Here is a 24,792-nt window from a genome sequence, read left to right as displayed (position 1 = left end):
CAAGTAAGGGAGATTGAAAATCTCTACTTGAGTACTTTCAGTTCTCAAAGTACTTATTTTGAGCCTTCCTCCTTCATAAGAACTGATTAATTGCCATCTCCTGCTTTTAACTGCATTAAGGTTACAAATGTGAAAAACATCAAAATTCTAAGATGAAGCAAATCTAGAAATATAATAATAATATTTGTGCATTCACTTTAGCAAGGAAGGCACCCTCAGTCCCCTAAAACTCCAGCTGCCACATCCAGCAGGCTGATCCTCCTGCAGATATCATATGGTACTCTTTTCACTTAAAGCCATCCCCGCCAGGGCTGGAGTAGAAACTTGGCAACCACAGGTGGCTTTGTCTGTGGGCTCAGCAAACACTTCTGTCCACAGGAACCTGACAAAGCTGCTTTTGTCTGCCTGCCTGGTTCTCTGCGTGGCCCCAGTTCAGGGCAAAGTTATGAACCGTTCTCCCTCTGCACGGAATGATTATCCTTCTTCAAGTCTCAATTCAAGGGAAGCCTTCCCTGACCACCTTGACCAGATGAAACCTCTACTATGCCTTCTCACAGCCCCATAGAGCACCAGCCCCTCTTCTTGGTGGTATGTGTCCATTGCAGGACTATGCCTGGCAGCTCTGTGATTAACAAAGACCTCCTTCAGAAAGTTCCATGAGAGAATGGGCTTACCTGCTTTTGTTACTCTCCTTCACTAATGTTTCTCCAGTGCCTGGCATGGTATCTGGCAGGTGTAAGCACTTAACAGATATTTGTTGAATGAATGAAATAAATGCTTGGCTGCATCGAAAGTTCAGTGTCTAACCACAGCTGAGCCCCCATGAGTGAGTATCCATCTTTTTCTTTGTGTATATGCAACTCTTGCAGTAGAGATTTCCAATCTCCCTTACTTGACTCAATGCCCAAACTTGACCCACTCACCCTTTGTTCCTGTTCTCAGCCCTTATATTTTAGACAATATTAAGGGTTATCCAGTGGTCATGTATGGATGTGAGAGTTGGACTATAAAGAAAGCTGGGCTCCGAAGAATTGATACTTTTGAACTATGGTGTTGGAGAAGACTCTTGAGAGTCCCTTGGACTGCAAGGAGATCCAACCAGTCCATCCTAAAGGAGATCAGTCCTGGGTGTTCAATGGAAGGACTGATGTTGAAGCAGAAACTACAATATTTTGGCCACCTGATGTGAAGAGCTGACTCATTGAAAAAGACCCTGATGCTGGGAAAGAATGAGGGCAGGAGGAGAAGGGGAGGACAGAGGATGAGATGGTTGGATGGCATCACCGACTCAATGGACATGGGTTTGGGTGCACTCTGGGAGCTGGTGATGGACAGGGAGGCCTGGGGTACTGTGGTTCATGGGGTCGCAAAGAGTCAGACATGACTGAGCAACTGAACTGAAGGGTTATCAAAGTGTACTTCTTCAACTTCTTCTTCCTCTGGACCTTCACCCATTTTCTTCTTCCACCTTTTTTTTTTAAAAAACAATATTTTAATGTGGACCACCTTTAAAGTCTTCAATGAATTCATTACAATGTTGCTTCTGTTCTACATCCTGGCTTTTTGGCCACAAGGTACCTGTGATCCCAGCTCCCTGACTAGGGAGCTGGTTGAACTCGAATTCCCCACAGTGGAAGGCAGAGTCCCAATCACTGGACCACCAGGGAAGTTGCTTCTTTTCCTTTTGACTCAGAGCAGAACCTGTCCCCGACACTTACCAAAGCCAACTCCCCATACTCAGATCCTGCCCGCCCATTCTCCCCGAGGTCACTGCTCTGTCTTGTATCCCCTATTTCAACTCTTCTCCCTTTCTCCAACTCCTTCCTCTCACTTTACAGCCATGCTCAGGTGACTCCCATCTTCTAAAACATTGGCCCTTGGTGGTTTAGCTCTACAACATCACTATCCAGTAGACCTTTCTGCAGTGGGGGAAATGCTGTATGTCTCTGCTTTCCCATATGGAGGCTACTACCACATGTGGCTAGTGAGACTTGAAATATAGCTATTTCAAGTGAAATGTGACTGAGATGTGAAATTGTAATTTTATTTAGTTTTAATTAAATTTAACATTAAAAGAGGTACATGTGGCTAGTAGATTCCATATTGGACCCTGTAGCTCTAAACTATAAGTTCCAAAATAATATTGTTTAGGTTAAAATAAATTATAGATGTACAACCTCTTAACCATATGACCGTTGGAAAAGCTCCTTGTCAATAAGTTCTTCAAGTACTAAACTTTTCACTTAAAATTATGACAATGGTATTATAGAGTTGTTATGAATGAAATCATTCATGATATTACACTTTAGCACTAAGGGTATATACTCAAAATGTATTTGGTGTGTCATCACCATCATCTTCGTTGTTATTCAGTCCTATTGAGATGACTTTTTCAAGCTCCAGTTCAGATGCTTTAATGATCAACAAAATCAGTTTAGTGGATCTTGACTAGCAGATTTTTTAAAAAGAAATAGACTAGACTAAAATAAGATATGTAAGTGCCTTTCCCTAGTGGCTCAGATGGTAAAGAATCTGCTTGCAATGCAGGAGACCTGAGTTCGATCCCTGGGTCAGGAAGATCCCCTGGAGAAGGCAATGGCTACCCACTTCGATATTCTTGCCTGGAGAATTCCATGGACAGAGGAGACTGGCAGGCTATGGTCCATGGGGTCACAAAGAGTCAGACATGATCGAGTGACTAACACTTTTCACTTTCATGCAGTAGCAGTAGATATTAATTCATGAAACATTTGATTGTTATAAAGTGCCTTGTGTACCAGATGGTGAAGTAAAATGTATTTCTTAACATAAGTTGTATAAAATGAGTTGTGTTTGTCTGGAAGTGCAGACATCCAAATTGAGATGGTCAAGACTGATATCCCAGAAGCCTGATCCAGTGGTCTCTTCTCAACCTCTTCTTGATTTCTTGGTCCTGTTTGGCACCAAAGTCCATCTTCTGTTTGACTTTCTTTCCTCTGTTTACCTTTTCTCTTTCCCATCCAGTATTTCTTTTGAAGGCAACCCACATCAAAATAACTCCAGGAGGGTAGGGACCTATGATTGTTGGCCTCCAAGTTGCCTACCTCTTCCTTCTCCATGATTTTGTCTCTTGTCACCCTGTGAACTCTCCTCTCACAGTAAATAGGATTCACCTATGTAAACAATAGGATTTTGCAGAAATGACAAATGTGACTTCTGAGACTGGCTCATAAAAGATGTTGTGGTCTCTACCTTGGTCTCTTGGATCATCTGCTCTGGGGGGAGCCAGCTGCCATGTGATGAGGACACTCATCTTGGAAACAGATCCTCCAGTCCCAAGTATGTCTTTAAACTCCTGAAATCTGGCTTACAACTTGACTACAGCCTTGCAAAAGCTCTGGAGCCACCCACCTGAGCTGCTCACAGATTTTCTTGATTGCAAGAAACCAAGAGATCAAAAATGTTGCTGTGTTAAGATGTGGAATTTTTGAGTAATCTGTTATGCATCAATAGATAATGAAGGGGGGATGTTGTGGTCTCTTTAGACTGCATGTCTCTACCTAAGACATACAGAGTTTGGTTTTCTGGGAAGGGACCTAGGAATCTGCATGATTCTTTGACCCTCTATAGTTTGGGAACCACTGCTCTTTTTTTCACTGATTGCCCTCCTTTCTTCCTTCCCTCCATTCCTTTATCCTCCTACAGTACCGTTCCCAAAAGCTCTGTCCAGGGCTTCTTTTCTTTTTATTATGCACTCCCTGGGTCAGGTACATCTGTTCTGTGACTTGAACAGACAGCCGTGGAGAAACCCATGGACCCACTTCTTCCACTCCAGGCCCTCTTCAAAACCCCTAAGCTGGGTTGCTCTGGTGTCTCAGTGGTAAAGAATCCTCCTGCCAATGCAGGAGACATGGGTTTGGTCCTTGACCCAACAAGATCCCCCATGCCACAGAGCAGCTAAGCCCATGCACCACACCACCTACTGAGCCTGTGCTCTAGAGCCCGGGAGCTGCAAATACTGAAGCCCAAGTACCCTAGAGCCCATGCTCCTCCATCACAAGAGAAGCCACAGCAATAAGCCCTCACACCACAGCTAGAGAGTAGCCCCCACTTGCCTCAACAAGGGAACAAAAGCAACAAAGACCCAGCACAGCCAAAAATAAACAAATAAATAAAATAATTTTCAAAAAAACCTCCTTAGCCCTGTTTTCCAACTGCCTGCCTGATATCTCCATATGGATCAATATTTCTCTTCAGCAAATTAAGCTCAGTATGTCCAACATGGAACTCATAACCATCCTCACAAAACTTTTGCATTTATGTTCCCTATTTTTGATAGCAATTTATAGCTTAGTCTCCTAGGCTCTGAATCTTGATAGCATCCTTGTGTCCTCTTTTTTCTTGCCCTCAAACACATCCTGGTCCCTAAAATCTGACAGTCCTCCTCCTCAGAGCCTCCCATGGTGACTGCCGTTACTCTGGTTCATACCTCATTACAGCTTATCGGGACAGCTGCCCCACTGTTTTCTCACTCTATTCTTTCCACACAATGTCTTCCATTCCAGGCTTTGATCCTTTGATGACTCTAGTTTTCTTCTGAATAAAGTTTAAACTCCTTGGAGTGGCATGTAAAGTCCTTTTAACAGTGTGGCCCTAATGGGGTGTTCTACCTTTATTACTAATTAATTGCCATCTCCTAATTTACCTCTTTTTTGGGCTCCAAAATCACTGCAGATGGTGATTGCAGCCATGAAATTAAAAGACGCTTACTCCTTGGAAGGAAAGTTATGATCAACCTAGATAGCATATTAAAAAGCAGAGACATTACTTTGCCAACAAAGGTCTGTCTGGTCAAGGCTATGGTTTTTCCAGTGGTCATGTATGGATGTGAGAGTTGGACTGTGAAGAAAGCTGAGTGCCGAAAAATTTATGCTTTTGAACTGTGGTGTTGGAGAAGACTCTTGAGAGTCCCTTGAACTGCAGGGGATCCAACCAATCCATCCTAAAGGAGATCAGTCCTGGGTGTTCTGCTGAAGCTGAAACTCCAGTAGTTTGGCCACCTCATGCGAAGAGTTGACTCATTGGAAAAGACCCTAATGCTGGGACGGATTGGGGGCAGGAGGAGAAGGGGACGACAGAGGATGAGATGGTTGGGTGGCATCACTGACTCAATGGACATGGGTTTGAGTAAACTCCAGGAGCTGGTGATGGACAGGGAAGCCTGGCGTGCTGCGATTCATGGGGTCGCAAAGAGTCCACGACTGGGCGACTGAACTGAACTGAACTGAATTTACTTCTACACACACAAACTCTCCAGGAACAAGGGATTATCCATAATTTCCCAAACATGTCTCAAAGAGGTCTATATCTTTTCTCATACGAATATGACCCCTATAGAATTAAAAGTTTCCCTTGAGAATTAAAAAAAAACATACTATAAACAACCTTGCAAAATTTACTTGTGATGTAGCCTACAATGGTAGATGTGAGGTAGTCTACAATTGTAGATGTGAGGTTGTCTGCAATGGTAGATGTGATGTAGTCTACAATGGTAGATGTGAGGTAGTCTACAATGGTAGATGTGAGGTTGTCTGCAATAGTAGATGTAGTCCATGTCTGCACCCTTTCAAGCCAGTCCCCAAACAAGGTTAGGAGAAGGTAGGGGGAGAGTGTAGGTGCAAACTTCACTGAGTTACTTTGTTGCCTTTAGATAACAGACATGAAAAAGGAATTTTCAGCTTCCCATGGGGCTTCACCGGCTTTAGCTACATTGATTGTACTTCTGTGAAAATGTGTACTCACTGTTCATTTATTGAGCTGTACACATTATTAACCCCATCCTAGGCATCATGGTGGTGGATGTCAAGACTAAGACCTAGTTCCTGCTCTTTGTAAACTCTGGTAGAGAGAGTAGCAATTGCCAGAAAAAAGATACTAAAATATCAGGGGGACTTCACCAGTAAAGAAAATCACCTCTAGGTTGGAAGAGTGGGGAGCAGGGATAAATAACTGCCTACCTCCCACACCTTCAATGTAAACTCCAGGAGGGCAGGCATCTTTGTTTTGTTCAAGTCTGTATTTCCAGTAGCTAGAACACAAACCTACACAGAGTAGGACTCAAGATATATTTGTTGAATGAAGGGGTAATTGAATAAAAAAATTTTATGTAGAAAAAGTATAGGTTTAGGCTCATAACTGTGAGCCCCTTAAAGACTGAAATGATATCCATTTGCATTTTTTATGGATTTGCATTGCATTCAGCATGTCTTAAATGCTCAATAAGTGCTGGATGAATGTTGAATAAGTGATTCCATAGTCAGACCTGTTTTCTCCCACCCCTTTCCTGGTGTCATGGAGTGTTAGCCATGCTAAGTTGATAGTGGTTTTAAAGGTAAGCATCTTTAAGAAACCAAGATAAAAGACAAGGTTATAGAAGAGGAGGCAAGATAAAAAGGTCAGGAAAATAACATTCTTAATGTAATTAACTGCTGAAAGTATTCCTGAAAGCATTGGTTTGCCTTTACCTAATAGTCCACTTAGAGAAGGCAATGGCACCCCACTCCAGTACTCTTGCCTGGAAAATCCCATGGATGGAGGAGCCTAGTAGGCTGCAGTCCATGGGGTCGCTAAGAGTCAGACATGACTGAGTGACTTCACTTTCATGCATTGGAGAAGGAAATGGCAACCCACTCCAGTGTTCTTGACTGGAGAATCCCAGGGATGGGGGAGCCTGGTGGGCTGCTGTCTATAGGGTTGCACAGAGTCAGATACGACTGAAGCGACTTAGCAGCAGCAGCAGCAATAGTCCACTACAATGGAAAATTTGACTATATGTGGTGACACTGTTAAACCATCTCATTGGCAACACTTGTTTGATTTAATCCAAGAACAAAATATTGTTATGTAGAGGTCAAAGTTTAGAGTTATTGAAGATTTATCCTACTCAGAATTAAATAAAAAAGCCAAAGGCCCAGATAATATTTCTGCTACTGTTCTTCCCCACCCCATCCCCTGCAAGCGATCTACATTTTACTAACTGAAATTATATTCAAAGAATCAGGTATTTATGCTTGACTCTTAAGTGGAACTTATGTCTTTTCATATTGAAATTGCTTAAGGCTTGTTTTAGTGAGAAGCCCACTGGGTCCAGAATTAATTGCTGAGGAAGAATCAAAAGCAAGAGAACATGATGGTCTTTGCCCTGAAGCAGTTTACCAGGAAAGTAGGTGAAACACTTATTAAGAAAACAAGGTGAGGGAAGTAAAGAAATATGTGAGTTCAGATTAATTTACAGACTTTTGACAGAGCCTGCTAGTGGACTGTTGAAATCTTAACCTTCTCAAGAAACATCTGTCTCTGGGACTACATTTCCCAGCTCCCTTTGCACGTTCATGAAATCATATGACTAGTTGGCCAAGTGACCTCATTCTGGCCAATGGAATGTTAGCAGAAAAGATGTGGACCACTTTCAGGCCTGAACCCTATGCCTTCTCCTCCTTCCCCTTTGGGCTGATATAAACAAAACAAACAAACAAAAAAAAATTTTTTTTTTTTTTTAATTGTACTGTCTTGGCCTGGTTTTGAAGCCCTGAATAGAACTGATCTAGAATTGCCTTTTTAGGCAGCCAATTAACTCCATATTCCAAATCACTTCACTTGTTGGGTTCTGACACTCTGGGACCACCAAACATACACCCTTATTGCTCCAGAGTCAGGTACCAGACAACCAGGGATGACCCTGATGCCCAGAGCCTTCCCACCCCACCAAATTATTCAAATCAGCCAACCTACAGGGAGTTCATAAAAACTAGCTAACTCACTCCCCACCCCCACAATTTCCCATACATCAGTTGCACCATAGAACCCAGTTTGCTGTTACTCCGTCCCTGGATACAACCCCCTGTATGGCCCTGCTTAACAACATTCTCTTGTTAAGAGCTCTAAGTAACAGAGAACTCTACCTTTCCTATGGCCAAGTGTCATTGTGCTGGGTCTCACCATCTTTAAATCATGAGACAGCTGAAATGGCAGTGATCAGAGTCTCTTGGAAACTATATTGAAGATGACAAAGTTACCTTCTGCCTGGTCCTGAGTAGTTTTCTCTAACTCTCGCATTTCTACCTCACTGACAGCGCTCTAAACTATTCTATGAAGAGAAAGGAACTTCTATTATGTTGGAGCCATTCCTTGTTTTCGCTTATTGGTTGTGGCAGTTTAGCCTACTATGATTATTATAGGAAAACAATCAATTCATTGCTAGGGATATCATGTGGAATAAGGAATTATCCAGAGAGATAGGGGAAGCCACTATCTCAATAATCTTTATGAGGAAAGGAGCTCAGAGTTGTTCTATTTAAAAATGTCAAACTAGTGCAGCAGTTAACCTTTACTGGACATCTTTTCACTCCTGTCCAAGAAAAAGCTTCAGTCAAAGAATGCCCTATGTAGACAAATCTCCATTATCTCTAGTTTCAAAACATACCATCAGCGCATAGTATTCTCAAAGTTAACTTCATGTCCTTAAGCCCCAGTTTCATTCTACCTTCTCCCCTTCTATGTTTATCTTTTATCCTCCTATCTTTTCTTTTGCATTGCAATTTAACTTTTAATTACATAAGCATTACATAATAGTCTTCTAACAAAAATTATATGCAAATAATGAAAATAAAATATGAATTATATGAATAAAATTATTCTTTGATCACTCCCCCAACAATTCCATTTGCTCTCACCACTGTCTTCTGTGCATCATTTCAGACATTTTCTCTTTTTATTTACATTAGTTGATAGAAAATCTATGGTATTGTTTTTCTATAAACTATTTTTTACTGTCTATTTTGTCCCATAATTTGCTTCTTTCACCTAAAATGCTTCATAAAGCTCTCCATGGTCCTATATAGAGATCTAGTTTATACCTGATGGCTATATACTGTTCCTCAGTGTGACTTACCACAATTCATTTATACATTCCTTTATTCAAGGTGTTTCCAATTTTCCATCATTAATATCTGCGTTGAACATCCTTGGAGATGCTTGCCTTAGTACTGACTAGGTCCTGGGTGCTCTTCAGGTGTTTTCTGGTTGTGATGCCATTTAAGTCTGTCAGCAGTTGTATGAGGCAAGTACGGACATCATCTTTGCTTAGTGGGTGAAGTGTTTGAGGTGAACTTGTGAAAGCTTCTTTAGGAAATAATAGTGAATGGTGCATTTGCAAAGCCATTTACCTCCACTAAGTATAGCATGTTTTAAGGGCATCCAGGCTTCATTTTCCTGGAGAAGTAAATGGCAACCCACTCTAGTACTCTTGCCTGGAAAATCCCATGGACGAAGGAGCCTGGTAGGCTATAGTCCATGGGGTCGCAAAGAATCGGACACGACTGAGTGACTTCACTCACAGGCTTCATTTTAATCAGGTATGGTAAGACATGCAGACATGGAAATGACTGTCGGGAAAGAAGTTTTTGTTTTTATTGCTCACAATTCCCTAGAAACAGGGCCACTTGCGGAAGCACCGGGGCCAATCAGGAGGCAGAGGAAGTGAGGGGAACAGTGGGGAATGTGTGGTTTTCATGAGAAGGAACAGGTGAGTGGGTAAGCAAGTTTATAACAGGCTAGTTTTAATAATTTCAGTATGCTTTGAACATAGGGGCTGGTACCTGGCCCTGGGGTGATTATGGCGGGTGGACAGGGATTCTAAGTGTGAGAGCCCATAAAGGAGGTGGTGGGGTATGGGGGCTGGGCTCTAGTTTACTTTCTCCAGGAATTGGTCACACTTTGCAAAGTAGCTAAGTTTAAACATGGAGAAGGGAAGATTCAAGGGGACATAAAGCCATTTCCAAATGGATAAAGCACTGTCTTAAGGAAGAGGAACCCCATTTAGCTCTGTGGAATCAGGTTGGGAGAGCTAGAACCAGTGTGTAAAAGTGTCAGGCAGGAAGGTTTCAGTTCAGTACAAACACGGCTTTTCTAAGAGAGCTGTGGGCAAACATAACAGGCTTCCTCAAGCATTCCATGAGGCTAGGGGACCACTAGAAACGTCAGGGAGAGGACTCAAGCATAGGTCCTGCGATTTTACCAGATCCAGTTGGATGTTTCTTTCAATCCTGATATTCTGTGTACCAAACGATTGTACTTACCAGCTGAAGAACAGATCTCAATAGTGCTCGGACATATCTCTTATGATTGTAAAGAAATGCCCTTGGTCAACAAATGTGTTTGACCTTTGTTGATTTGATGGCTTATTAGAAAGCTTTAGAAGGTTTACTGAGAAACGCAAATATTCAGACGCTAGAGCTCAACCATAGGACCTTGGAAGCACTGGGTACACAAATAAGATTTTGGAGCCCCAAAGCACAAGCTTGAGCAGAAATCAACTTGTGCTTATGAACATCTTAATCTCTGCAAAGTGGCTATCTCAGTTTTACAAAGCAAAAATAAAGAAAAAACGAACAAACAAACCAGAGTTTGATTTATCTACTAAAAGTTAATCTATCCTGAAAGAATTTGTTAAAATGACTCCCAGTAAGAGTCGACAGAGTGAAAGCTGTAATTTCTCAACTACCAACAGTATGTGAGATTTGGAGAAAGCCGATAGAAGCAAAGGATGAAATTTGGTAGAGGTATCCGAAACACGGTTTTCCTATCCACAAATTGCTACAGAATAATGGGGTGCCGCTGGTACTAAAGTGCTGCCTGCCCGCACCGTCTCATTAGCTCACACCGCTTAACTACCGCGGCCGGAACGCCGGCCTCGGGGCCAGGCAGGCTGAGAAAGACCGGTCTCGCGCAGGGATAGAGGGCGGTCAGAACCAGTGGGGAGTGAGTCGGCCCCAGCAGCCGGGTGGGCTCGGGCACCGAAACCCGCACAGAGACAGCACCCACGAGGCGAACTCTCTCCAGCGCGGGCTGGGAGGGCAAACACCCTCGACCCCTTTGGGTTCCAATCCACGGCTCCCGAAGCCTCCCCCCCACTCGCTCCCTCCTCCGTACTCAACCTTCTGCGCGCCCGGCGGAGGTTCCGAGGGGCCAGCGCATCTCAAGACAGGCTAAGAGTCCTCGCGCCCTACGCCTGCGGCTCGCAAAAGGGCAAATAACAAGGGAGCCAGGGAGGGAGAAGAGTGTCATTCGGGCTCCGAGGGGACACGCAGAAACTTACTGGGACGGGGTTGGGGGCGAGCTAAACGCTGGAAAAGAAGAGACTTTGGCAACAAGCCACCTCTCCTCCCTGCCCACGTGAACCCGGGCGGTGGTGAGGGTCCTGGGGTGGGGACCGGCCGGGCTGCGCACTCTTGTCTCACGGATCGGAGCCACCGCCGCGGCAGTAGTCTAAAGCGGGGCGCTCTCCCGCGCCGTGCGGCGCGCTGGGGGCACGGGAGGACGCGCGGAGGCCGCGGCGGGCACCCGGGCTCGCGCGCAGCACAGGCGGGGACCGCTGTGGTCCTGCGCCAGCGAAGGGGCGACCCGGCCTTAGGCGTGTGGGAACCATCCGCCAGGCGCCTGGCGTCCCGACAGGTGCAGGCGCGCGGGCTTCCCATTGGTCGCGGCAGCGGCGACGGCGGGCCCCTTCCCCCTCCCGGCGCTCGCGAGGCCCCTTCCCCAGTCGCGGCGCCGGCTGGGTCTGCGAGGCGCGTCCCCGCGTGCGTGCCCCGGTTGCGCGCCTCCGCCCCGCCCCCGCCACCTCCCTCTTTCCGCGCCGCCGCCGCGCGCTCGCGAGCTCAGGTAGCGGGCGCGCGGGCGCCTCCTCGGGGGCGCGCGGCCGGGCTGCCATCCTCCCGCCCCCCCCCCCCCCCCCGCCACCGCCCCCAACCTCCGCACCCGTCCGCTCCCGGAGCCTGGGGAGGGAGAGCGCGGGCGGGGGGAGCTGGAGCCGGGCGCCGCCGCCGCCGCCGCCGCCGAGGCTTCCGTCTCGCTCGCTCGCGCAGCGGCGGCAGCAGAGGTCGCGCACAGATGCGGGTTAGACTGGCGGGGGGAGGAGGAGGAGGAGGGAAGGAAGCTGCATGCATGAGCCCCACAGGTAAGACCGAGAGCCCTGGAAGGGGCTTTCCATCCCGGGGAGGCGCGCGCAGGCCGAGGAGGGGGAGTTGGTGCCTGGTTCCGCTCCCCGAGGGAGGATTTTTTTTTTTTTTTTTTTTTTTTTCTGACAGCGCAGAGAAATCTCACTGGGGACTGGGCAATAGGACCCATCCCGATCCTGGGGAAAACCAGAGAAGTAGCTAGGGGGATCCGGTGGCCCCATCGTGAGATCCCTAAGAGTGAAATGTATAGGCCCAGGGAAAAGTGTTTTTTCAGCCTCGAGAGGCGGAAAGGCTTTAGACTTTCCTGTGGCGGCCACAGCCGCTGAATCCCGGGGACCGGCGCAGAGCCAATGTGCGCTAACCCCTGCCCTCCCTCCCCTCCTCCATCTCTACTGCACGCGCAGCATCCCGCGGCGGCTGTTACTCAGTGTACCCCGCGCTGGGTGTGTGTGTGTGGGGAAATCTCGCCGTGGGAAAGGGGGCGGGGGCCCGCGCGGGGGAGGAACGGGGATGGAGCCGGGGAAACCGAGGCTCCGGGTCCCAGGGTGGAGAGGGGGCGGGGGGAGCGTGGCCCCCGAGCCCCGGCAGCCTGGGGTATTGTCGTGTTCGCTCCTGGTTGCAGACTCTTGCAAGCCGGATGCCCTCTGTGGATGAAAGATGTATCATGGAATGAACCCGAGCAATGGAGATGGATTTTTAGAGCAGCAGCAGCAGCAGCAGCAGCCTCAGTCCCCCCAGAGACTCTTGGCCGTGATCCTGTGGTTTCAGCTGGCGCTGTGCTTCGGCCCCGCACAGCTCACGGGCGGTGAGTGACCCCGCGGTGGCCGGGAGGGCCTGGGATGGCAGGGTGGGGGAGCCTGGCTGTCAGGACAGCCTTGGCCCCTCCAGTCCCCACCTTCCCCCAAACCCCAGACTTCTGGGGTACCGGAGAACCTGAGGAGCCCCTGTGTCCCAGCCCGAGACCACCCTTCTTCGTTCAAAACCCCTGGAGTTCCCAGAAAATTCCTCTGTGGAGCCTGCACAGATTCACACACCCACATTCTGTCTGGAGCTTCCCACTAGCCACCCAGCCTGGCTTCTCCGAAGGAAAGACAATAAGCCTGGGCCCATTCTTTTCACTTTGACCAAAGAGAAGCTGAGAGAGGGGAAGAGAGAGAAAGTGATGCCTTTGTGGTAAAGGAGTAAAGTTTGTGGACCTTTGTGCCCTCGGGAGGCAGAGGTCAGGTTTCAGCTTCTGGATTTAGGCGAGAGTTGCAAAGAACCACCTTTGTGAATGTGACGGGTCTGGAAACGTGGCCAGACTGGCTGCAGGACAGGTTTATTTGAAAGTTAACTTTCTCTCGCCTTGGGAGGTGGAGTGTTCGGGCATGCCCGTGCGTGCTGGGGGTGGGGAGGGGATGCAAAGGTCTTCCTTCAGATGTGTTTCTGGAGGATTGCTTGGTTCATTCAGTCTGACTTACAGGGGAAGTAAAGCCGAGTGCTCTTCTGTGAAGTGGAAGTTAGCTGAAATCAGATTCAGAGCCTCAGTCCCCATAGGTGCTTAATCTCTAACATACTTGGCTCTGGGGGACAGGGCTCTCTTTTGACTGTGGTAGAGGAAGACCCATGCCTTTCCTGTCTGAATTTCAGAGCCTTAGAGTCTTTCTGCCTCCACTGCTCATTGCTGTCCGTTCCAGATTCTCTGTGAGAGCTTGCTGATGTGGGCATGTTAAAAGGGCAGAATCGTGTGTCTGGAGCTGACAAACATTAATACATAAATAAATCATAATTGCTGGAAAAGCAGGTATTGAATGATGTAAGTAAATCATTTTAGTGTTTTAAAATATTGCTGTTTTAGAGAATTCAAAGGTGAAGATGGAAATAAGGAGGGAAAAATTAGCAGAAGTGGAGGAGGGGAGTACCAAGTTGGGCTTTGACACGGAGTAATCGATAACTCAGGTGCTGCACTTAGAGGTCTGAAAGGTGCCCGGAGTCTAAAGGAGCTTCTTGTGATGTGCCTGTCTATGGGAATTAGTGAGAAGATGCTTTAGATGTGGGAGCTGGTTATGTTTGGGTTTTGGTTTTTCAACAAGAGGTAACTTTTTTGGTGGTCTTTTTTTTGTTTGTTTTGTTTTTATAAAATAGAAATGTCTCTGAGGCAGGTGTCCTCTTTATAGAGGACAAAATCAACAGGGATGCTAGGCCAACACCTGTATGGCTACCTGGGCTCTGGTGACAGCCTCTCTTGCCGTGGGCTTTCGGTCCACCTGGAGGGTGAGTAGGACCAGGTGGGCAGGACACCCTTGAGCAGGGCTGGGTCATTTCCGCCCCTCTTTTCTCCTCTTGCCTCCAGTTCTGGCTCGTCATTTCCTCAAACCAGGGACACCTGATTCTCCATTTTCTCCATCACTTTCTCGGATCTAGATGACAGGTTAGTGAGGGTTCATCTACCTGTCTCTTGACTGTTGTTATTGGAAGTGTGCTTGGACACACTTTCTGAATTTGAAGGCTGGCCCTTGGTTTTGCCGTTTGTGTTTACAGAGCACCCTCCGGGCCCTTGGTTTTGCCGTTTGTGTTTACAGAGCACCCTCCGCTCAAGGATCTCAGATCTCTGGACACAGCACAGCCTCCCTAGTCTCCCACATTGATCACCCATGTGACTGTACAACACATCTTTCACTTCTCTTTTCTGAGAGGTGAAGATGTCCGCAAAAAGATCCAGTGCCTCAAAGAAGATGAGAGGAGAGTCGCCTGTCACCTCTCCCTTCTTAGTTCTCACATGCTGCAGAAAGGCTGACCATCAGCTTTGCATCATTTGGAACTCCCCTCAGGCTGAGAGTGTGATTTCTGGAAGATGATTTATCATTTCAAAATTCTTCCATGAATAAACAGTTTGGGTGGAGAAAGGTGGTGGATGATGTTTTGTGGAGTTCACTATACAGAGATTTGTTTCTTAGGAAAGAAATCCACGTGGAGGGTCCAGGAAGGTTTTATTAAATTAAATTCATCTTAATTCCAGACCAGTGCTTCTAAAATTCTCCCGTGCATAAAAAATCACCTAGGATCTTGCAAAAAGGCAGATTCTAGTTCAGCTAGTCTGGAGTGGGCCTGAGAGTCTCCATTTCCAACAAGCTCACATGTGATGCAGTCACTGCTGGTCCCAGGACTACACTTTGATCCATGGAATTCTCCAAGCTGGAATACTGGAGTAGGTAGCCTTTCCCTTCTCCAGGGGATCTTCCCAACCCAGGGATTGAACCCAGCTCTCCTGCATTGCAAGTGGATTCTTTACCAGCTAAGCCACACTTTGATTAGCAATGCTTTAGACTAAAGCATTCATTAAGATAAGTTGGATTAAGATAACTCTGGATTTTCTGCCACCTGTATCCAATACCCAAATACAAATGACCTGTGAAAGAGGGGAAGTCTCACCCAGGTATCTAATCTTTCGGTGGTACACAGAGATGAAACTCTGTGCTAAAACTCAGCGCTGTTTTTTTTTTTTTTTTCCACCCAACCATATAAAAGGTGCCTGTTTAATAGACACTGTTCTGAAATGTGGATTTTCATTTTTGATTGCTTTCAATGGAAAAGGAACATGACAATAGCAAGATATAATAGTCTCAGCTAGGCACGAAAAAAGAAAAAAAGCTTGTGCCCGATACAAGAGTGACGGAAAAAGCCTGAACTGGAATGGGAGAAATTGAGAAAATGATCAGATGACGAAAAGGGAGGGAAAGAACTCCATGGAAAATGAAATGCTTTGTTCTAGAAAGCTGGAGGGTCAATTCAATTCTTAGAGCCCTAAGAGAGCTTTAATGAGCCTGGGTTGGCCTGAGGGGACCTTTGGATGGCTCTTTCCAGGTTGTCATTTGTATATTAAGGAAAAAGTGCCCGCAGTTGGGACCACTAACATCATGTACTGTGAGAGGACTAATACCAGGTTCATGGGGAGACACAGGACCTCACTGTGCCCGGAGTCTGCATGGAGCATGGCTTCTTTGGCTGCTTCTTTCTTCTTTCTCAGTGTGTGTTACCAGAGATGGTATTTGGGTATTTGATCACTGCCTGGAGTGGTCCACCCAGGCTTAGAGGAAGAGAGCTAAAAGTTTGCTTTGTATTTAGGTTCTTGAAGGCAAACTCATTAGCACATCCTTGTATTGTCAGGAGGGCTTCCCTGGTGGCTCAGTGGTAAAGAATCCGCCTGCCAGTGCAAGAGACACAGGTTCAATCCCTGGATCAGAAAGATCCCCTGGAGAAGAAAATGGCAACCCACTCCAGTATTTTTGCCTGGACAATCCCAAGGTCTGAGGAGCTTGGCGGCTGCAGTCCCTAGGGTTGTATGAGTCAGACATGAATGAACAGCTAAACAACAGCAACATATTATTAGGAACAGTGGCCAAGTTCTGCTGCTTGATAGCTTTGCAGCTGTGGGTCTTAGAAGCCTCAGTTTCCTCATCCATAAAATGAGGATGATGCTACCTAATTTCTGGGGTTGCTGTGATGGACACACTCAGTAAACATAGGCAGTAGTGAGAAGGGGGACTAACCAATCTATAATCTTCCCCACCTGTTTTATTCATTCAGGAAACACTGAGCACCTGTCCCCCACCCTGTGCCAAGCACCGTTGTATATAATGTTCTTTTTACCTTGAAGAACCATTCCTTCCTCTGTATTTTTTGCCCAATGAACACATTTCTCTTTAAGACCCAACTTTAAATGCCATTATCTCTTTCACATTTCATTTCTCCCCTGAGCTAAGTGTAACCCTTTGTCATGGTGTTGTCTCATCCACGAGACCGTAAGCCCACTGAAGGCAAGAACTTTGACTCTATCTATTTTCACGTCCCGGGCACCCAGCATGGCATCTTATACATAGAAGGTGCTCAGTAAGGCTGATGGACAGCAAGAAAAAAGATTCCAAATAACTGCTGCACACCTTAGAAAATAATTACCATGGACGGTTACAAAAGTGCACGAGTGTCATGGCAGTTCAGGCCACTTCCATCTGGAGGCAGTCTAGGAGGCTGGTAGAAAACTCAAGAAAGTTTCCAGGAAAGAGATGGCCCTGAGGATGGGATCTGAGGGAGGGAATGGTTAGAGCATCTCGAAAGAGGTGTTTCGTGCAGGGATAAGGAGTTGGTGACATGTTTGGACCATTCAGGGAGAGAGAACAGTCTATATCTTCTGGAACATGGTATGAAAAGTGAAAATGTTAGCTGTTCAGTCATGTCTGACTCTTTGTGACCCCTTGGACTGAAGCCTGCCAGGCTTCTGTGTCCATGGAGTTCTCCAGGCAAGAATACTGGAGTGGGTAGCCATTCCATTCTCCAGGGGTTTGTCCCAACCCAGGGATCGAACCCGGGTCTCCTGCATTGCGGGCAGATTCTTTACCATCTGAGCCACCAGAAAGCCCAGAACATGGTGTACATGCAGGGAGCCAGCCCATAAAGAGGGCGAATAGATTGTAAGCCTATGGTAAGTGTCCTTGGAAGCACAAGTGGGGATTCTGAGTGTCGCACAGCAGGCGGTGGGGGCCACTGAGGGTTTAAAGCAGGAACATAGTATCATCTGAGCTGTGCTGTTTCCTTTCTCTGCTTCCGAGTCTCTGACCCAGGGCACTCCCTGTGGGGCTGCCCTGTCTGCACATTAGAGTTGCGTCACTAGTACCACTGGCTTAAGCTCCTTGAGGTCTTGTTTGGGCCACGTGGCTGTAGCATTGAGCTGTGTGCCAGGAGACAGGAACAAATGCTGTCTGCCTGGCTCACTGATTTGGAGGTGCTTGTCCTTTGGAGTTTGAGAAAGATTTCTTACACTATGGAGCATAAACTTTTCCTGTGATGTTATGTCTAAAAGCCACAGTTTCAACCTGTACTTAATTCAGTCTGTAAACAGAAGTCCCAACGCCTCAAACTATAAAGCATGTTTCTTTAACAAAAGGCCACTCTAATATAAGCAGCATGGGAATGCTTTTGATTTATCCCTGAAGTGAAATCTGAAAGCTCTGGGAGACACAAGAGAAGGATTTCATACCGCCAGTAGCAAATCTCTCATCTCAGAGGCCTGAAGTGGCGAGCTGGAGAGTGAATCAGTGGTTCTTTAATTCCTGAGAGTAACAAAGAGTGTAGGTGAAAATTGCTCTCCAGGAAATATTGATTAGATGTGAAGGAAAGCACCCACATGATTCTTTTCCTGGTGTCAGAGGCATATTTCAAAAGCTTCCAAAAGGCCACGGAGACTTGCCCTTAGCTGGGAAGCTCTGTACACCTCGAGAGGTCTGCGTTCTTTATAGAGATGACAGATTGAGTCTGGTCTCTGCTGTTAAATAGCTCTGTGGCTTTGGGCAAGTGGTGTAACTTCTCCTTCCCTCAATTCCTTCCATATCACTCACATTCTTTAATTCTGTGATTATAAGAATTTGATGGGTTCTGTACTCTGGGTGAAGCCAGCTCTGTTTTTTCCCCTCTATCCATTCATCTTTTGTGAGTGTCTTGCATGCCTGGGGGATGAGCAGATAAGGGAACGTAGTCCTCGCTCCCTAGGAAACAGACAAGTAAGGACTGGTTTCTTCTCGAAAATTTGAATGCAGAAGCTTGAATTAAACTATTTTTTTCACATACTTTTTTTTTTAATGGGCTTATTTCTGAGACTTTCTTTTATATATATATGATTTCTGAGACTTTCTTATATATATATATATATATATATATGTATGACTTCTGAGACTTTCTTTTACACATATGTATATATACATATACATATTATATATATATATAATTTTATTTATTTGGTTTTTGGCTGTGCTGGATCTTTGTTGCTGTGAGGTCTTCTCTCTAGTTGCAGCGAACCTGGGTTTCCTCTAGTTGCGGTGCACAGGCTTCTCATTGCAGGAGCTTCTCTTGCTGTGGAGCAGCGCTCTAGGGCACTTGGGCTTCAGTAGTTGTGGTGCATGGGGTTAGCTGCACCCCAGCATGTGGGATGCTCCCAGACCAGGGACAGGGATCAGACCTGTGTCTCTTGCATTGGCAGATGGATTCTTCACCACTGAGCCACCAGGGAGGCCCTTCCCATGGATTTTTAATTCAGTTTAAAATTTAGTGTTACTTATTGATACTGATGAAGAAGGTGATTTTTCCAGACTTCTTCTTTGATCCTTGTCTTATTTTGCAAGCTCGTTTGGTGTTTGATAATTGAAAGAACCACACATAGCAGCAGTATGTCTAAAGAGGTCAGTTGGGATCATTGCCTCTGAATTGAGGGAGAGAAGGGGGCAGAAAAATAGGTTTTTCTAACTTGTTTATAAACACAGTCACGTTTCACCAAAACCAAATAATAGCACGGAGGACAGAGGCATCAGATGTATATTCTCATGTATCAGACACCTCATTTTGTCAACTTATGGGTCTATTTTCATAGGAACAAACTGTTTAACTGTTGCTAACCAGGAAAGATTGGAAAAAGATGGGACAGTTTTTAAAGTGGCCAACATCCGAGTGACTGATAAAAATTTGTCAATTGTTATAATAGTACTAATGGCAAACCTTTAGACCGTGCTTAGTCTGTGCCGATGCTGTTTTCCACATTACATGTTTCAACTCATTTAATCCTCATGACAGCTCTATGCAGTAGGAACTATTATTTCTCAGGGTTACCCTGTTAGAAAGTGAGGCATGGTGACCCAGATTATCCTTTTAGTTGTAAGCTTTCTCCATAAGCATGGAAATGCTAATCGCTAAATGCATGTTTTGCTTTTTATATTTCAACCTAAATATTTCTCTTTAAACCACAGTTATTGAATATTTTGGAACTTTGGCCCATCCACTTTGATATAACAGAACCCTTCTTTTAATTGAAGTATAGTTGATTTCCAGAGTTACATTAGTTTCAGTTGTATAACAGTGATTTCATAGTTTTTTAGATTGTATTTCATTTAAGGTTATTGTAAAATATTGGCTATATTCCCTGTGCTGTGCTTCACATCCTTGTATCTTATTTATTTTATACTTAGTAGTTTGTTCCTCTTAATCTCCTTCCCCTGTTGTGTCTTTTCCCACACTGGTAACCTCTGGTATTTTCTCTGTATCTATGTCTGTTTCTGTTCTGTTATACTCACTTGTTTAATTTTTTAAATTCCACATATAAATGAAAATGTACAGATTTATTTCTCTCTGACTTATGTCACCAAGCACAGTGTCCTAAGGTTTATCTGTGTTGTTGAAAATGGTAACATTTCATTCTTTTTCATGGCTGAGTAATAGTCCATTATATGTGCTGTATGGTATATATACCATGTCTTCTTTAAAAAAATTTTTTTAGTTGAAGGATAATTGCATTACAGAATTTTGTGGTTTTCTGTCATACATCAAGAATCAGCCATAGATACATCCATGTCCCCTCCCTCCCAATCCTCCCTACCATCTCCCTCCCCACCCCACCCTTCTAGATTGTCACAGAACCCCTGTTTGAGTTCCCTGAGTCACATGGCAAATTCCCACTGGCTGTCTACTTTAAATATGGTAGTGTTAGTTTCCATGTTCCTCTCTCCATACCTCTCACCCTCTCTCTCCTCCCCTCCCCTGTGTCTATACGTCTGTTTTCTATGTCTTTTTCTCCACTTCTGCCTTGAAAATAAATTCATCAGTACCATCTTTCTAGATTCACATATATATGTTAGTATTCAATATTTATATTTCTCTTTCTGACCTACTTCACTATATATAATAGGCTCTAGGTTCATCCACCTCATTAGAACTGACTCAACTGCATTCCTTTTTATGGCTGAGTAGTATTCTATTGTATATATGTACCACAACTTCTTTATCCCTTCATCTGTTGATGGACATCTAGGTTGCTTTCATGTTCCAGCTAGCCATATTCCAGTAGATAGTGCTGCAATGAACATTGGGGTGCACGTATCTTTTTCAGTTTGAGTTTCCTCAGGGTTCATGCTTAGTAGTGGGATTGCTGGGTCATATGGTGGTTTTATTCCTAATTTTTTAAGGAATCTCCATAACATCTTCCATAGTGACTGTATCAATTTACATTCCCACCAGCAAAGCAATCCCTTTTTTTTCCCCACACACCCTCTATAGCATTTATTGTTTGTAGACTTTTTGATGATGGCCATTTGACTGTACACCGTATCTTCTTTATCCATTCATCTGCTGATGGACATTATGGTTGCTTCCATATCTTGGCTATTGTAAATAATGCTGCTATGAACATGGGGGTGCATATATCTTTTCAAATTAGTGTTTTCATTTTCTTTGGATATATGCCCAGGAGTGGAATAGCTGGATCATGTGATAGTTCTATTTTTAATTTTTTGAGGAACCTCAATGCTGTTTCTCACAGTGACTGCACCCACCAGTTTACATTCTCACCACCAGTGTGCAAGGGTTCCCTTTTCTCTCCATCTTTAACAGCACTTAATATTTGTTATCTTTTTTTAACAACAGCCATTCCAACAGGTATGATTTTTATTTGCATTTCTAGGGGCACTCTTTTTGTGTTTTGACTCCAAAGTAGGAATTATACAAGCAAATCAACAACAACAGAATCTCCCAACTCAGGACAAAGTGAGGGTCACAGTGCCGAAACCTTAACTCCAAGTGGAGAAAAGGAAGAGGTTAGACTCTCATGAACCCATCAGGATGTGTCTTATCTCCATTCCTGTCTCTGTGACTGTCTGAGGAAGGTGGTGAGAATGAATGAGACATGCTCTGAGTCTTACCTGCCCTGAGGAGCAAGGGGTGTAGAAACAAGGGGCTGGTTTCTGGAGCCTTCTGCTGGAGGCCTTCAGACTTTCATCTTCCCCTCCTGTTTATCATTCCCAGTGAGACAGCTTTCTTTGGAGGGGTCCTTTTCCATGTCGTGTGGTCAAGCGTTGATAATAACTTTAGCTGATACATGTTTAGAATGTTATGGTTTACATGGTGTCTTTACATGTGTCTTCTTACACCTTTAATTTTCTTAACACAGTGAGAGGATGAGATTTTGATTTTTTCTGTCCTCTTTTTTACTTTTTTAATTTGAAGAAACGTTCTCTGGGAGTTTGATCTCCTAAGGACCTACAAATAGACAAAAACCAATAAGCAGTCAGGCCTGTTGTTCAAGACTTGCCTCTTTGCCGTTCCACATGCTAAGTCGCTTCAGTTATGTCTGACTCTTTACCACCCCATGGACTGTAGCCTTCCAGGCTCCTCTGTCCGTGGGATTCTCCAGACAAGGATACTGGAGTGGGTTGCCATGTCACCTCCAGGGGATCTTCCTGACTCAGGATTGAACCTGCATCTTATGTCTCCTGTATTGGCAGGCAGGTTCTTTACCACTGGTGCCACCTGGGAAATCCAGCCTTTAAACCTATTTTTTCATTTATACGATGTAGATGGTAACCTAGTTCAGTTCAGTTCAGTTCAGTTCAATGCAGTTGCTCAGTTGTGTCTGACTCTTTGTGACCTCATGGACTGTAGCATGCTAGACTACCCTGTCCATCACCAACTGCCAGAAATTGCTCAAACTCATGTCCATTGAGTCAGTGATGGCATCCAGCCATCTCATACTCTGCCTCTCCTTCTCCTCCTGCCTTCAATCTTTCCCAGCATCAGGGTCTTTTCCAATGAGTCAGTTCTTTGCATCAGGTGGCCAAAGTATTGGAGTTTCAGCTTCAGCATCAGTCCTTCCAATGAATATTCAGGACTGATTTCCTTTAGGACTGACTGGTTGGATCTCCTTACAACCCAAGGGACTCTCAAGAGTCTTCTCCAATACCACAGTTCAAAAACATCCATTCTTCGGCTTTCAGCTTTCTTTATGGTCCAACTCTCACATCCATACATGACTACTGGAAAGACCATAGCTTTGGCTATATGGACCTTTGTTGGCAAAGTAATGTCTCTGCTTTTTTATATCCTGTCTAGGTTGGTCATAGCTTTTTTTCCAAGGAGCAAGTGTCTTTTAATTTCATAGCAGCAGTCACCATCTGCAGTGATTTTGGAGCCCAAGAAAATAAAGTCTGTCACTGTTTCCATTGTTTCCCCATCTCTCTCACATGAAGTGATGGGACCAGATACTGTAATCTTAGTTTTTTTGAATGTTGAGTTTTAAGCCAGTTTTTCACTCTCTTTCACTTTCATCAAGAGGCTGTTTAGTTTTTCTTCACTTTCTGCCATAAGTGTGGTGTCATCTGCCTATCTGAGGTTACTGATGTTTCTCCCAGCAATCTTGATTCCAGCTTGTGCTACATCCAGCCCAGCATTTCTCATGAGGTACTCTGCATATAAGTTAAATAAGCAGATAACAGTATACAGCCTTGACATACTCCTTTCCTAATTTGGAACCAGTCCATTGTTCCATATCTGGTTCTAACTGTTGCTTCTTAACCTGCATACAGATTTCTCAGGAGGCAGGTCAGGTGGTCTGGTATTCCCTTCTCTTTAAGAATTTTCCACAGTTTGTTGTGATCCACACAGTCAAAGGTTTTGGTGTAGTCAATAAAGCAGAAATAGATGTTTTTCTGGAACTCTCTTGCTTTTTCTGTGATCCAGTGGATGTTGGCAATTTGATCTCTGGTTCCTCTGCCTTTTCTAAATCCAGATGATGATAATCTAGTTAGTATATATCAAAACATAAAAAGAGAAATTATACCTGAGGATCATGAGCATGTCAAAAAGTTCCTTCAGAAAGGTTAACTTTGAAGTAAGAATAAGATTTGATAGTTGATGCTATCTGAGAGCTGCTTACTCTACTGTCCAGGAAGCCATGTTTGATGGTATGAGCTGAAGATACTAAAGTTTTAGGGAAGAACTTGGCCCAATATTTTGTCTCCTTTTAGAAAAAGATTGCTTTAGCATTCAAAGACAGAAGTTATCCACTCAAGAAGAAAAACAAATAGAAATAATTAAGTGACTTGCTCACCAACTGGAATTGAAAGTGCATTGTAAAGTAGCTTCTTAATTGAGAGTATTGTAATTGCTTTATTAATCTGAAACAAGGTAGACTAGGAGCATCAGAGAAGTAAAACAGAATAGTTCTTGACATTATTTGGCAGTGACAGCAAACTTGAGAGCCCCTTTTACTTCACTGTGAAGACAAAAAAACAGGCAGCCCCAGGAGGGTAGGGGACTGCGGGTGGGCACAATTGTGAGTGCAGCCAGCAGATGTCTCGTCTCCAGAAATGCAGTTTTATCCTTAGAGGGAGGAGGAATTGCAGACCCCGGTAAGCTTGGTGAGTACTCATTTCATTATTATCTCAATAAACTGACCTTCTCAAGAGAAAGGATGCGTAAGGTGTTTTTGGGAAATGACAGTTCAACCTCGTTATCTCATGTTTCTGTTTGAAATTGGTGACTTCTCTGTCTTGGAATTACCAGTGAGGGAGCAGAGCCAAACAAGGAGGGTCACTCTGGTTCAATATACCTTTTTCTCCAAGTAACCAAAATACAAAAAGTCCTTATTTCTTTGATTTGATTGCCTTTCTAAAAGATATATGTGGTTAAATTGGGTGAACCAGCAAGAGAGGGATTCTTTGAAGAAAGAAAGAAAATCCATTCTTACAGTGGATTCTTTACAATTTGGACGTTGTGCAACATTGTGACTGATGTAGCTGGTTTCCAGTTTCAGAGTCTCAGTACATAGAAGAATCCTTTGGACTTAACCTAAACACTTAAAGTCAGAAGATTCTGATTCTCTTCAGGCAGAAATAACAGAATCTGCTTGTTTTGTAGAAACTTAATAGGTTTAGAGGGTTAATCCTGGGAGAGGCTCTCCGTGTTCTGTTAGACTGCTTCTGGTAACTCTGAGTCTCAGTGTCAGAATCTA

The 24,792-nt window shown here is 44.7% G+C and overlaps 1 protein-coding gene across 1 annotated transcript in view; it reads left to right on the top strand.

The window, feature by feature from the left end:
- Positions 1-11,783: 11,783 nt before the first annotated feature.
- The window catches only part of SUSD4 (sushi domain containing 4), a 139,259-nt gene continuing 126,250 nt past the window's right edge, over positions 11,784-24,792 (top strand). Inside the window, exons 1-2 of the mRNA XM_065936738.1 lie at positions 11,784-11,992; positions 12,616-12,798. Coding sequence (XP_065792810.1) covers positions 12,651-12,798 — 148 coding nt within the window. The 5' untranslated portion in view covers positions 11,784-11,992; positions 12,616-12,650. The remainder of the gene's footprint in view (positions 11,993-12,615; positions 12,799-24,792) is intronic.

This window comes from Muntiacus reevesi, chromosome 5, assembly GCF_963930625.1.
Source record: "Muntiacus reevesi chromosome 5, mMunRee1.1, whole genome shotgun sequence".
In the NCBI taxonomy this organism is placed as follows: domain Eukaryota; kingdom Metazoa; phylum Chordata; class Mammalia; order Artiodactyla; family Cervidae; genus Muntiacus; species Muntiacus reevesi.
Note: the sequence above shows the minus strand (reverse complement) of the source record. Positions and strands in the feature narration are given on the sequence as shown.